General features: G+C 41.6%; 1 protein-coding gene across 2 annotated transcripts in view; it reads left to right on the top strand.

Annotated features, from left to right (window-relative positions):
- Positions 1 to 607: 607 nt before the first annotated feature.
- SP3 (Sp3 transcription factor) overlaps positions 608 to 15139 on the top strand; it is a 53918-nt gene continuing 39386 nt past the window's right edge. Inside the window, exons 1-4 of one of the 2 annotated variants that reach the window (XM_072612353.1) lie at positions 608 to 744; positions 1351 to 1496; positions 1894 to 2007; positions 8758 to 10132. In XM_072612353.1, the coding sequence (XP_072468454.1) occupies positions 738 to 744; positions 1351 to 1496; positions 1894 to 2007; positions 8758 to 10132 (1642 nt within the window). In that variant the 5' untranslated portion in view covers positions 608 to 737. The remainder of the gene's footprint in view (positions 745 to 1350; positions 1497 to 1893; positions 2008 to 8757; positions 10133 to 15139) is intronic. The other variant, XM_072612354.1, reaches the window with a different exon arrangement.

Genomic DNA, 15139 nt, shown 5'->3' with positions numbered 1-15139 from the left:
CTCGTGGGGCGGGTCTGGTTTGCTCAGCAGCAGCGGCGACGAAGGCGGCGGCGGCGGCAGCAGCCCCGGGGCTCAGCCACGGCCTCCAGGCAGAGAAGCAGCGGAGTCTCGGGCTGAGCGAGGCCCAGGGGAGATCCGGCCGCCGCCAGGATGGAGGACTCGCAGAGAGGGAGCCCAAGCCACAGGGGACGGATTTCCTCTTCAGCCCACCCCTCCTCCCCAACGCTGGCGCCTGGCGGGGCCTGCACGGCTGGCTCACGAGCGCCAGCAAGGCGGGCGAGGCCTGGACCTCGGACTGGGGAGCGGCAGCCGGCAAGCGAAGCAGGCACAGCGGGGTAACGCGCAAGCAGAAGCCGCGCTTGGGAACCGACGCCGCCGCGGCCACTCATTGTCTCTCCTCTTCCACCCGGGGGGCAAACAGGAAGCGAGGCGCCCGGGCGAGCGAGCGACGGGCTTCCCAGCCAATGAGAGAGTCCGGCGGGGAGCGTAGCGACGAATGAACGGGGAGAAGAGGGGCGGGACTTCCGGGCGGGCTGTCACCCTCTTCCCCCCTTTCGGGCTAGAGGCTCCACCTTTTGTGTTTCCCGCACAGTCAATCAAAATAGGAAAAAAAATCCCCCGGACCGCTCCGGCCGTGTCCGCCGCCGCTTCCCGCATCCTCTCCCGCCGCCGCCGCCTCCGCTCCTCACCATGTGTAAGGCGGCGGGGAGTCCCGCCTGAGGTGCTCTAAACACACTATGACCGGTACGTAAAGCAGAGTGAGAGAGCACTCCCCGCAGCCAGTCCCAACCACCCCGGGGCCGTCGCCGCCGCCGCCTCCGAGTGTGTGTGTGAGGCTGGGAAGTGTGAGTGTGTGCGAGGCGGGGAGGTGGCACAGCCTCTCTCCCTGCTTTCTCCTTCCCCTGGCCGCCGTCCGCTCCTAGGAATCCCGTGCCCCCCCCCACCCCCAAAGCGCCGTCCCAAGCCTGGGCCCCGAGTCCCGCTGGGAGCGCATCCCTCCGGTGTGCGTGTGGGTGACCGACCGTGCGAGAGGAGAGAGCGCGAGTGAGAGCGGCGAGGAGGGAAAGGGGAGGAGAGGAGAGGAGAGGGGGCAGGGGCAGCGCGGGGAGGAGGAGGAGGAAAAGAGGAGGAGGAGGAGGAGGGTTACAGGCAGCCGTGGCGGGCGGGGGAAAGAGGAGGAGGGGGAGGGGGGAGCGAGCCACCAGCCCGGGGGGTGGGGGAGAGGGGGAGAGGGGAGGGGAGGGGGAGGGGAGAGATTGTCAGCCCGGGCTTTCTATAGTAATTTCTAGCTCTCACCGCCCGGCCCCCCCCTCCTTCCCCTCCCCCTCGGCCCCCCCGCGGCGCCTACAGCTCCCGAAAAGCCTGTGAAACAAGAGGAAATGGCTGCCTTAGACGTGGACAGCGGCGGCGGCGGCAGCGGCGGCGGCGGCCACGGCGAGTATCTGCAGCACGGAAACGGCGCGGCGGCGGCGGCGGCGGCAGCGGCGGCGGCCCAGGTAAGGAAGGAGCTGCTCCGGCCCATACCCAAAGTCCCCCTCGCACTCTTTCTCCTCCCCTCGCCTCTCCCCTCCCCTCCCCTCCCGTGCCCCCGCCCCCGCCCCCGAGGAGCTGGCCCGCCCGAGGCGCCGACGCGCCCAGCCCCCTCCCCCCGCGCCCTCGCTCGCGCTCCCCTCCCCCTCCCCGCGGTGCCCTCCCGGGGGGTTCCGGGCGGGCGGAAGGTAGAGGCCCGGCGCGCGGCTGGTGGGGTGTGCGCGCGCCGAGAGCGAGAGCGAGAGCGAGAGGGCGGGCGGCCGCTGGAGGGAAGGAGTCGCACTTCCTGTGGGAGCCGCGCTCGGCTGTAACCGCCACCCCCTCCCCTCCTTTCTCCTCTCTGAACCCGCCCATTGGGGGTAGGACACTCAGCCGTCACCGCTCGCTCTGCTGGCCGCTACCTGCAGCAAGATAGGGCCGCCATTGCCCGACGACGAGGAGGAGCCGGCCGCCGCCGGGAATCACCCCGCCGGGGCGGTAAGTCGGGCGCGCTCGGCCCTGCCCCTCCCCCAGCCCGCCCCCCCTCCCCGCCCCGGCCTGCCCGGGGACCCCCCCGCCCGCCGGCCCCGCGTCTGGGGCCAGAAACAGGGAGCGGGCCAAGGAGCCGTTCGCTTCGCTATGCTCCCTCCGCCTCAATCCGGAGCCAGCCCGGGCTGCCCCTCCATTGTCACGGCGCCCCTCGCCGAGGCGCCCGCTCCAAAATGGATGGCGGAGCGGCGCCGCCGCCGCCCGGGCCCGCTCTTTGTTGTCCGGGGCGCCGCGGGCTCGGAGCGGCCCCTGCGGGAGGGCCGGGCCTTGGCGGCCTCCTCCGGGAGCCGTGGGGATGGCTGTCGGGGCAGCGGCCGCATTGTTCAGCCTGCCATTTGCATAAGCAGCCCAGACGAGTGTTCCGTGCGAAGGCGGGACGGGATTTACCGCAGATGCCCCAACGAAGCCCTGGCCTGGTCTTGGAGAATCTGTACTTGTGTGCACGCTAACGTACGCCCGTGGTTTTGTCTGCCAGAACCAGTCACATGTGCACACCTGGCCCTGCTTCGGTCATTGTTCGGGGCGATTGGGACTGCCGGGCTGACAGGCGGCTTGAGAGTGCTGTGGAAGTGTTTGGGGGGAAATGGGAAAACTGGTCAGTTTAAAACGAAGGTCCACTGCGGATGACCTGGAAACAATTTTTGGAACACTTTAGTTTTGAACTTCAGGATCAGTGTTGCTACTTCAGTAACTTTTCAGCATATTTCAGTTATTAAAATGGACCCCAAATCACCCCAAACCGTTCTTTGGTTATAGTGAGTGTGGCAGTGACCTTATTCATATTTTTAAGATATACTGATTATTCAGATTGCCAATAAATACTTGTTGTTTTCTTCCATGTTTATAATTAAGTGACCTCTGTGGATTTCCAGTTGAGCTTAAGACTTCTGATGGTTTAATTTTTTATGTTATAAATGTGCAGAGCTATACACTACAGAGATTTGAAATACTTTGCCAAAGTGAAACACAGGATTCAATTGTTCTTTAAAAAAAAAAAACAAACCTACTTCATTTTAATGCACTAAAAGTGTAATTTGAAGAGTTTTTTTTTTTTGGGGGGTGGCAGGAGCAATATTAGATAAATTCTAGCTAAAAATGATGTAAAAGATATAGCTGTTATAATGTAAGCTAAAGATTGATAGTCTTAATCAATAAGTATCAATAACATCCCTTTCCACATGGCACAAAAATAGATCAAATGACTGACAGGACTTGTAAAAGTATAATTGTGAAGTAGGTTCTTTTATTCACTTAATTTTTATCTGTTTAAAATATAAAGCAAATCTTTTTTTAGCTGAAACTTAGCAAGTTTAGTATCAGGTCACAAGTGGGAGGTTGGGAGGAATAGGAAGAAGTATGTGTAAACATAGATAGATGTATGTCAGCCATGCAAGTAGAAGGGTACCTGCTGGTCACTTGTGGCAGGAAAGAAGCTGCTGCTACCTCTACTTTTAGCTCCTCCCTTGGGCTCCTTGATAGCAGGAAACCAAAGTTCCCGCCAGGTGAATGTAGGACAGAAAGAGAGAAATAAGAGTAGTTTTTGGCACATGTACATGAAAGTTTTTATTTTGAGTAAAATTTAAGACTAGTTTGAATATTAACTTTAGGAAAAATATTTTGCCAGTTTAAAAATGGGCTTTAGTCCCATGGACAAATTATCATTACTTTGAACACTTTTATTATCTAAGTACTTTAAAAATTAATTTCTGTTAGTGTAAAAGGTAAATAGCTTATTAATATACTTCTTATACCCGTGTGCATAATTTAATTTTATGCTAGGTTTAGTATTTCATATTTTGGGGAAAAAAGGCAATTGAAAAGCCAGATGGCTAAAGTGGAGCTTTGCTTCTGCAGTGTTGTTAAGTTCGGTATACACATGGATCTTTGGATCTCCTCCGCAAGGGCTTAATTAGTCATAAATTCTGTACAGGAAAATGTTAATAGAATCATAGATGTAGAAATAGAAAGGACCTTGGAAATCATCTAGTCTTTCCCCTCATTTTCTGAAAGGTGATGGAACTGAGACCCAGGGAGGGAGGATAAGTACTAAGTACTTGCCTAAGGTCCCAAAGTGTTAATAACAACTCAGGTTGTTTCACTCAGAAACCATTGCTCCTTATAAAAATGACCTAAACATGAGTAGACAAATCTCAAAGATGCTGTTATTGCAAGAATCTGGTGTACTTGTATCCTTACTTTGGTACTTCATTTGGCACCCTTATTAAAGGGTATAAATCTGAAAGTTAGAAAGAGACCCTGTTCATAGCAGCATTAATTCACACAAGTTGCATAAATGTGAAATTTGAGGTTATTGGTTTTTTTAATATTACCTGTACTCCATATACATACAGTACTATGGACAAGTAAATATTGTGAAAGATTGCCTGATATGTAAGTATAGGTTTCTAATTTAATGTTGCCTTGTTAGCACAGTATTTAGTTCTTAGTAAGTGGTTCTTTGAGTGAAAGCTGACTAGATTAACTCTTACAAGAGAACTCAAGCACTGTCCTTTTAAAGAGTGACGCTTTTATTATCTATTTGTTGTAATTATATTAAACTAAGCATTTGCATGCTCTAATCACTAATAATCCAGTTACTCAGAATCCAATAAATCAGCAAACATTTATTAAGTGCTTATTATTCTATGACAGGCACTGTGCTAAGGGTTTGGTTGCAAAGAAGCAAAAACACCAAAATAGTCACTCCAAGGAATTTATATTCTGATGTAGACAGTATTTAAATTAATGTCACATGAGATATTTACAGAGTAAGGAAGGTAATCTTTCTAGTAGAACTGGGAAGGCTTCCTGTACAAAGTGGCATTTGTCTTGAAGTCAGAAAATTTTGAAAGAATTTCTAAGATTTGTGGTTGAATGGAATATATGAAAAAAATGTATCCTTCATCACATACTGCTGACCTAACAGTTTTTTATATCCAATTTAACTCCTTTTTTTCCCTGTTCTTAGCAACTTCTCTTAAGCAGTTTGAATGGACAGAGACTTTAAAACAGGGATTCCCTAATAAATATTGTAGATGTCCCAGGAGTACTGTGAATGCTTACTTATTTACAGGTAGTCCATGACTTCTCTTGTCTGCAGGAAGAAAATCCATCCCCCATCCCATATTTTAATGCCTGGTTGCTCTGGAGAAAGCAGCTGCAATGGATTGCCATAGCAACCATCCTAACGTTGGTGCCACCTCTGGGCTATCCTAAGCAATGGGTGGCTCTCTGACTGAGTATTTATATATTGTGGAAAGATGGATTCCTCATTTAGGGTATTATGAAGTGAAGGTATTTCAGAAGTACTAGTTTTGAAAAATGGCATCTTCTAATATAGATTTCATTTAAAATTTCTTAAATCATTCATTAAACCTAGCTAGGGAAACACATGACACCTTTTCCTTTCAGGACTTAAAATTGGTGGTTTGGTTGACCAGCAAGTGCGTTTTGTGCTGGTGGAGCACAAAATGCTTCCTTTAAAAACAAACTGAAAAACTGCTATCCATTCTTTTTGCCTGTGCATTTTGGAATCTGCCTCCAATTCTTTTTATTTTTCTTGTTTGTCTTATGGTATTGGTCAGTTTATAAAGCATAATACACACAAGGATTTTTGTAACTCATTTCTTTTGCTGCTCAAATGCAATTGAGTTGTCTTCAGTATCTATAAGAGAAAGGAAAGGAATCCTTGGAACAGTAACACTCCCTTTACCTAGACTATGACTTAAGTGAATTCCTAGGGCTTGAGGTGTGTAGTGGTGAAGTGATCTGTACATGTTTAAGGTGCTAGCGGTATATTATTACCTTTTAGAGGTATGCGTCTAATAAAATTCCTTTTTTAAGATGCACTGGATTACAAAACTATACAGTTGCTTTGAAATGCTAAGAGAATTCATTGTGAAATACCCTGAAAGGAAACTAATAGTATTTCATTTTTACAACTCTGTGAGATAATTACTATTGTTTAACCCTATTTTATAGGGAAGGAAATAAAAGCTTAGAAATGTAAGCTACCTGCCCAGGGTTGCATAAGTTAGACATTTCCACTTAAAAAAATCTGAGGCTTTTAGTGAAGTGGTAAGTTCATTATGAGTAAGTAACAATATGGAAGCAGAGAAAGCTTCATCAGGAGATGCATAATGTGAAGATGAGGTGTGTGTGGTCTGCTTTGATCAAATTTTCAAATGTGACAATTGATTTTATTTTCAAGAAACTTTTTTTATCAGAAGGTTGTAGGTTGTTGTGTAAGTTGGCATGGGAAAGAATTGGATTATCTGTGTTTACAAGGAGGTGGTAAATTTGTAAAAAGAAACGCCTCCAATAAGGATGCCTACTTTAAATATCTTCCTCCACAGAAAAAGAAAAAAAGGGAAAATGTCATAATCAGTATTTAAAATCACTTTGGTTTTAATAGAAATATTGATACCCATAATAAATTCTTAAAATTCTAAATAAATATTTTTTAATAGTAAGCTAGGGTAAACTTTGAACATTTAGATTGAAATTTAAGGTCTTAAGGATGTTTTGTTAAAGACTTAAACATTTTTCAGTTTATTTAAAAACAAAGATAATGAAATTTAAACATGAATTGCTACTGTAGCATTTGGAAAAGGGGAAAGGTAAGTCAGATCTATCATTTAGAAACCAGATAGAAGGTGTAATCCCTGACAGTTGTTTTAATTGTTGTCTAAAGGTTTATATTTTTGTTTATGTCTCATTTAAATACTTGATAGACTTTTGTATTTTATATTTCTTACATAATATTCATGGACATAACTGTCACCAGACTATGAGAGCCATGCAAGCAAGGATGCCATATCTTAATCTGAACATGGTACTCCTCTAGGACTTAGCATAATGTTTTGAGTAGTGTTTAATAAATGTTTGTTTGAATTGATCTCAAAAGATCATTGAAAAATATGTATGATGAAATAGAAAATTTTGAACTCCCTTAGGTCAGCTGTAAAGATAAATTGATTTTAAGAAATGTGCTAAACATGGTTTCTATGATCTTTTTGCTAAAAGTATTCAGGTAGTTTGTGTTGGGAAAACTGAATGGATGCAAATTCAGTTCCTTTATTTGAATTTTATGGGAAGCTTTAGAACATATGTAGCTGTTCTTGGCCATTAGGATATGGGGAATGAGGACTCATAATTGTGGATGGGGAGTAGTTTAGCTGAGTATCAATCTGTATATATGTTCTCTTAAGGAGTATTCTTCCTCAAGGACTTGACTATCTAGTTTTCAGGGCAAGGAGGTTTCTTCCTTTGTGGTGTTTAAGCCTTGTTTGCTTTTTTTGTCACTGCCTCTGCTTTCTAAACTCTGATATCCTCTGGGAAGAAATGGGGGGGACAAGAGCTCAGATTTTTGTAGTATTGTTGCAGATCACTGGGTTTTGTCATGTGTACTTGGTAATCTGCTATAGCCTGCTTTTTATTTTGAAGAACAGGTTATTTATAAAGCAGTAGCCATGTTCCTCATGTTCCCTCAGCTTCTGTGGGAAACCCTTTGGGGGAAGATAGGTGATTACTATGCAGTAACCTTTGTCATTAATGAAAAGGAGTAGTTGTAGGTCACTTATATACTTCTTTATTTGAAAGCTCAGTGGAAAAAAGAGCATTTTAATGGATTACTAGTAGAGGAGTTAAATATAAATTTACCCTGGAACAACATAACACAAATTTTCTTATAGAACTTATTGAATCACACAATATGATTTGGGAATCTGTGAGAGAATTTTGATGTAATTGATGCTATTCCCTTAGTATGAAATTTTATACTGTGTATTGCAGGGGTGGGTGGGTGTGTTTTGAGGCATGAAAATAGGTTTAGTATTCTTATTTTCCTCCACATTTTCCCCAACCTTTCTATCCTGGGTGTATTTTAGGTCCTTTCTCCCTGATTTATGGACTTGTTCAGTATATTTCACAATCTAAGATGTCTGGCCAGTTAGTTTGGGAAATGCTACTCTAGAAGTGTGGTAATGTTAAAATGAATTTTTATCTTTGAATTTGAAATTAGTAGCATTAGCGAACAAATTTTATAATTTAAGCATCTGATAGACTTGAAGGCAGAATTGCAAGAGTACTTTTAATGTATTACATTTTCAAAGAAGTAGTTAGTTAATGAGCATTTATTAAACGCCTGCTATTTTCTAGGCATTGTTCTAAATTTGAGCGTACAAAGAAAGGCCAAAGACAGTCCCTGCCCTTCAGGAACTCGGTCTAATAGGGGAGACAACATATAAACAATATTTAAACAAGCTATATACAGGATAAATGGGAAATAAACAACAGAGGAAAGGTAATACAATGCTGATGTTATTAGTGAGATTTGTATTATGAATTTTTTTTCTGATAGTGATGATAGGTTTGTGTTGAGTTATCTTTTACAGCCCCTCTTTTGATCAGTGGCATGTGATAACATAGACGGGGGGTGGGGGGAGGGTGGGAGATCAGTTTGTGGGACAATTTTTTTCCCATGTTCTATTTGTGAGAATTAAGCACATGACCTTGGCTTTATTAACACCTCTGGCAATTAATAGAGTTCACACATTACTGCAATTAATTGTAGGTTCTATTGTGATAATGACATAATAATTTTTAATGTCAAGTTGGAGAATTGCTACAAATATTTTGTAGAGTGTTGTGTAGGTTATTTGATTATATATGTCAACTTTTTTTTTTTTCTGGGTCCAGACAGGTGACTTGACTTGTGTACAACTAGGAGAAACTCCAAGCAGATGGGAGGTTTTGCCTGCAACATCCACCAATATAAAGGATGAAGCTGGTAATATAGTACAAATTCCAGGTACTACTACAGTAACTTCAAGTGGGCAATATGTCCTTCCCCTTCAGAGTTTGCAGAACCAGCAGATATTTTCAGTTGCATCAGGATCAGATTCATCTAATGGTACAGTGTCCAACGTTCAGTATCAAGTCATACCTCAGATTCAAACAACAGATGGTCAACAGGTCCAAATTGGTTTCACAGGCTCGTCAGATAATGGGAGTATAAATCAAGAAAGTGGTCAAATTCAGATCATTCCTGGCTCTAATCAAACATTACTTGCTTCTGGAACACCATCTTCTAATATTCAGAATATTTTATCGCAGACTGGACAAGTCCAGGTTCAGGGAGTTACAATTGGTGGTTCATCTTTTCCTGGACAAGCCCAAGTAGTTGCTAATGTGCCTCTTGGTTTGCCAGGAAATATTACCTTTGTACCGATCAATAGTGTTGATCTAGATTCTTTGGGACTTTCCAGCAGTTCTCAGACAATGACTGCAGGCATTAATGCTGATGGACATTTGATTAACACCGGACAAGCTATGGATAGTTCAGATAATTCAGAAAGGACTGGAGATCGAGTTTCTCCTGAAATTAGTGAAACTAATACTGATACAGATTTATTTGTGCCAACATCCTCTTCATCACAGTTGCCTGTTACTATAGATAGTTCAGGTATATTACCACCAAACACCAATAGCTTGACCACTTCTGGTAGTCAGGTGCACTCTTCTGATCTTCAGGGAAACTATATCCAGTCATCTGTCTCTGATGAGACACAGACTCAGAATATTCAGGTCTCTACAGCACAGCCTATTGTACAACATCTTCAACTCCAAGAGTCTCAGCAGCCAACTAGTCAAGCTCAGATTGTGCAAGGCCTCACACCTCAGACAATCCACGGTGTGCAAGCAGGTGGCCAGAGTATATCCCAACAGGCCTTGCAAAATCTCCAGTTGCAGCTGAATCCTGGAACCTTTTTAATTCAGGCACAGACAGTGACCCCATCTGGACAGATAACCTGGCAGACATTTCAAGTCCAGGGGGTACAGAATTTACAGAACTTGCAAAACTTACAGATACAGAATACTTCTGCCCAACAAATAACTTTGACACCTGTTCAGACTCTCACCCTTGGTCAAGTTGCAGCAGGTGGAGCCTTGACTTCAACTCCGGTTAGTCTAAGCACTGGTCAGTTGCCAAATCTACAGACAGTTACAGTAAATTCTATAGATTCTACTGGCATACAGCTACACTCAGGAGAGAATGCTGATAGCCCTGCAGGTATGTATAATTTAACACTTTAGCAAAATAATTTAAAAATGTAACTATAGTACTTGAATTAATAGACTTCTGTGTCTATGTTCTACCTTAGTTGAGGCAAGTGATTTGTAATTTACATAAAAATTATTTTTGATTTAATGCTATTAGACTTTTAAAAAGTGATATTTAATTTTTTGTACGTTTGCAGGAAAATTGATGTTTTCCAGATTACTTTTCTACTTTTAAAATTTTAAATTTTTTTCTACCTGTGGAAATTTTCTAGTGCTGCTAACTAGTGACATTTGAGTTTTCAGCTTTATATCTATCGCCATACTTTAATCTGGTCTGACAAGCATTCGCTGTTTTCCGTTGTATTTCTGTTGGATACCTTGGAATTGGGTTGGGTATTTTTATGAATTACTCTGTTTTTCATAGAGATAACTGTGGAACCAGTGTGTTATTGGGGAAAGAACACAGGAATGATTGTCAAGAGACACCTGGGTTCTGACCCTATCCCAGTCACTACATAGCAAGCTGTTCACTTCCCATATGCGCCTCTTTCTTCTAAATTCAGCAAGGTAAAATTAATAGGGATAAATATCATGCACTTAGGTTGAAAAGACAGCTGTAGAAGTATTATTTTGGGGGCACATGGCTAGAGAGCAGTTTATGTGGTAAAAAGATTTTTAGTAATAACTACAAGTTCAGTACAAATCAATAATAAATACATGACTACTGAGAAAGCTAATGAAATCTTATATTAATGGAAGTCTGATGCCCTGAACAGGGAGGATTTAATATACCCATTGTACTCTGCCGGTAACATCATGTTTTTAGGATTGTATTAATTTCTGAATCACATTTTAAAAAAAGTGATGTTGATAAATTGAAGGGTGTCTGAAGCAGTTGGGATGGTAAGCAGGTGCAAAATCATATCAGTGAGAAACTTCTGAAGAAATGGGATGTTTCTAGCCTGAAGAAGAGATTTAAGAGAGACTTTCAATTCAGTTTAATTCAGAAAACATTTATTAAGAGCCTTCTGTTTGCCAGGCACTGTGCTAAATGCTGGGGAAACAAAAGAGCATTTCTGCTGTGTGGAGATTTGATTTATATGGGGTAGGGGAGGTTGTTTCAGAAGACAAAACCTAAGATCATTGTGTGGGATCCAGATTTATAAATAACAGTTACAATTGTGTGAAAATAAAATGAACTGCATTATTAGGTTTCAAGTTCTCCATTCCTAGAGGTGTTCAAGCACAGATTGATCCTTTCCCAGGGATGATGTAGATGAAATTCATGTGTTGGGTAGGATATTGGAATGGATGATTCAGAAGGACTCTTCTGACTCTTAAGATTACAGATAGTTCTTGTTTTATGTAAGTGCACTGTTCTGCAGAACTCTACTTAAAGTGAATTTGCCCATGGAAATGGGGAAGGGAAGAATGGAGGGGGGCAGGAAGGGAACTATGCGCCTGTAAAGGGAGGAGGCTGGCTTGGTTCAAGGACATGGACAAGGGGCCTGGACATGAACACAGATGGGAGAGGACTAACAACCCTTGGGTGCTGGATACAGAAATACAGTACCTGAACCAGAAGGAAGACAGACACCCATGCTCAGGTGGGTGGAGTGGGGCAAAGGTCTCCTTTCTTGGTCTACTGAGGGGTCTCAAGCCAAAACCCCTATCCTTCTGTTGTTCTGCTTTCACTTGGAGGCTTTATTTTTTTGGGGGGTAGGGTGGAGAGTGGGAGGCTTAGGAGCTCTAAGCTGAGGATCAGAAGTGGAGAGAGGAAGAGAACAGTACTATATAGTAAAGTTAATGGGTGTTGTTTTTGGAATGCAGATTTCTTTCTGAATTCTTAAAGTCAAATTTGCATAAAGTAAGAACATTCCCTGTTCTGTGACTTAGTACTAAGCTGAGATTTAGTTTTCTCAGCTGTAAAATGAAGGAGCTGAATTATATTAGCTCTAGCATTTTATGATCTATAATTTCTTATAAACTTGTATTGTGGGCATTATATCTTGATAGTCTATTGCTCAGTCTTTGTTATAGTATGAGAAGTGAAGTTCTCTTTCAATGAGAAGTCTCAAAACACAGATATTAGCAATGTTACTCTGTCATTTGGGCAAACAATTCTTTTGTCAAGTATTTTTGCACACTAAAGCATTACTATTTAGTTCTTCGTTTATACTAGCCTTTGTTGCTTCCACTATTCCACTTTATATTTAAGCCTTTATAATAATTGTGATATAATATGCTTCTTGTACAATCAAAATCAAATCAGTGATGATTTTCAGTCATTATTGGAATTAGGGTGACATTAATTTAATGGTGGTTGCTATACCACTGTTCAGAGTTCTGGGTGACTTTTAAATTTTAAATTGATTTTGTTTTGGGAAATAGACTCCTTTGACACTCAGGCACTCTATGGTAGCAGAAGAACTAGGATTCATTATTCTACACAGAACACCTTTACTTCATTTCAACTGTACCTGATTAAAAGAAGGCTGTTTAAAGAAATAACAGATAACTTCAAGTACATAGTTCCTTAAACCTGTCATATAAAGCAAGTTCTTTAAGCCTGTCATAGGAAGCTAATCATTTGTGATCATCTCAGGAGAATTACTTATGACTTTATGGATTTATGTTGATTTTGTAATTAGGTTGATACAAAGAAACAAAGGCCTTCAGTAAAGTCAGATAATACACTAGAAGTGCTTTCAGAGTAGAAGCAGTATATGAATTGAGTGAAAGGTGGAATTATTTTGGAGTAGTAATTCAATAACTTAAAGAAAAATGGCAGAAAAGGGTAAAGAACAACCCTTCTAGCATGCCATTAGAAGAGTATGCGCTGGAATTTGTTTCTGTTTCAAAAGAATGTTGAAAGAATAAAGTGAGGAAAAAGCTGCTAAAATACAGATAAAAAAGAATAGGGACTTCACCTGTGTTGTCACTGATAGAGAGAACTCTTCTGAATGATGAAACGCAAGCTAAGTGATATAATGGGTAAATACTGTACTTGGATTCAGGATGACCTGAGTTTGATACTTAATCTTGCTTCTGACATGCAGTAGTGGGTGACTTTGGACAAGTTACTTAATCTCTCTGCTTCAGTTTCTTTAACTGTAAAATGAGGGGTAGAAATTAATGGCCTATATTTTAATAGAGCTCAGTCTCTGGGATCCTATGATAACCATGTAAATGGGAAATTTTTCAGAAATTTAAAGTCATGTAGAATACTAAGGGGTTAAGAGCTTAGAGTCACACAGCTCCCTGGTGTTTGCTTTTTTTCCTGAATAATTGTATGTTTCGTCAAAAGCCTTGGTGCCTTCGTCTGAACTTTTTTTGGGAACTTTATTTTAGATATGATGTATTTTAATTAGCTATGATTTTATTATTTAGATCCTTTGTTTCCTTGCATTATGAACTGATACATTTGCACGCATTCAATTGTAGGTCAGTAAATTTTAATTATTAATTAGTTATTAATTATTTTCACAAAAGGACTACAAATTCCTTTTCATTCATCCCAGTTTTTAGCACAGTGCCTGGCACGTAGTGGACAGTTAGGCTGCACAGTGGATAGAGAACCCAGCCTGGAGTCAGGAAGATCTGAGTTCAAATGTGGCCTCAGACACTTCTTAGCTGTGTATCCCTGGGCAAGTCACTTAACCCTGATTGCCACAGTTTCCTCTTATGTGAAATGAGCTGGAGAAGTAAATGGCAGATTATTCCAGTATTCTTGCCAAGAAAACTCCAAGTGGGGTCACAAAGAGTTGGACGCAATGACTGAACAACTGGCACATAGCAGGCGCTTAATAAATGTTGATTGTTCAGTCCTGTTCTGCTCATAGTATGTTCTTGGGAATTTCCAGTTTTATTGAAAAGTTTGCTAGCATCCTCTGTAAATCAATTTAATTCCTGAGAGATCCTTGTAAGTGATTTAAAGTCAGCCCACACCAATTTCTCTACTGGCCTCAATCTAGAGCAATACTAAACTTTACTTATCTAAGGATTCATTTCTATTGTCCCTTTGACATCTCCTTTTCAGAAAGAAAGGAGAAGGGAAAAAGTTGTTGTGCTTAACTTTATTCTAAAATGACTTTATTTTTGCGCAATTCCCATAGACTAATGATGCTTAGGACTTCTGAAAGAGTATAATTCATTTCCAGAAGAGCTGAGTGTTATGGGTTGATAGAGGGGGTTTTTCTGGCCGGTTTTCCTGCTATAGTCTTAAATTGACTTAAATTGGAGAGATTGAAAGTCAAGTGATACTCAGTGTTTTGTTAGTGCTCAAATATTTATCTTGTGGGTGGATAAAAATGAACTCTTTTTAAAAAAAATTTTATTTGAACTGATAAAAACATTTAAAAATACATAGAAACCCTATCAGCAAGATAGCAATTTTGGGTAAGCCTTTAGAAATCAATGAATATGAATTATTTCTAATATCTTTTTGATAACTCCATATTCTTTTTAGGAAATCTTTACAAATAGCACGTAGCATATCATTAATTATTAGAAGTTTAATTTAATTGGAAAAGACAAGGAGGATATGGGAATGCAGGGAACCTTCTGAATTGATTATTTAGAAAGATTTGAGAAAACCTGCCTAACTTTTTGGCAACTACTGAATCCTGAATCTAGTAGACTAAGTTAAGCATAGTAAGATATTATGATATGTGCTTACCTAACATACGGAGATGGGTAAAAACAGATCTGATTAACCAGTTAAATTTTGTTTAAAAAAAGTTCATAAGCTGAAAGAGTTGGGTGTTGTTAGGGTGAGGAGGGCAAATTAAATAAATGCAAGGAGAAAAAGATTAACAAAAATGAAAAATTTTTTGAGCATATCATAAAAGTGGTTGGAGGTTTAATTTCTGCCTGATTTCCATCGATCTTCCATCTAGTGAAGGCAAATGTTTGGCGAGGACTATAAAAGAAACTTTTAATGAAGTTTCTTAACTTGTGTATGAAAAATAGCCGTAAAAAATAAACTTCCTCATTTAATTAAATGAAATAGTTGAAT

This window comes from Notamacropus eugenii, chromosome 5, assembly GCF_028372415.1.
Source record: "Notamacropus eugenii isolate mMacEug1 chromosome 5, mMacEug1.pri_v2, whole genome shotgun sequence".
NCBI classification, from domain to species: Eukaryota; Metazoa; Chordata; class Mammalia; order Diprotodontia; family Macropodidae; genus Notamacropus; species Notamacropus eugenii.
Note: the sequence above shows the minus strand (reverse complement) of the source record. Positions and strands in the feature narration are given on the sequence as shown.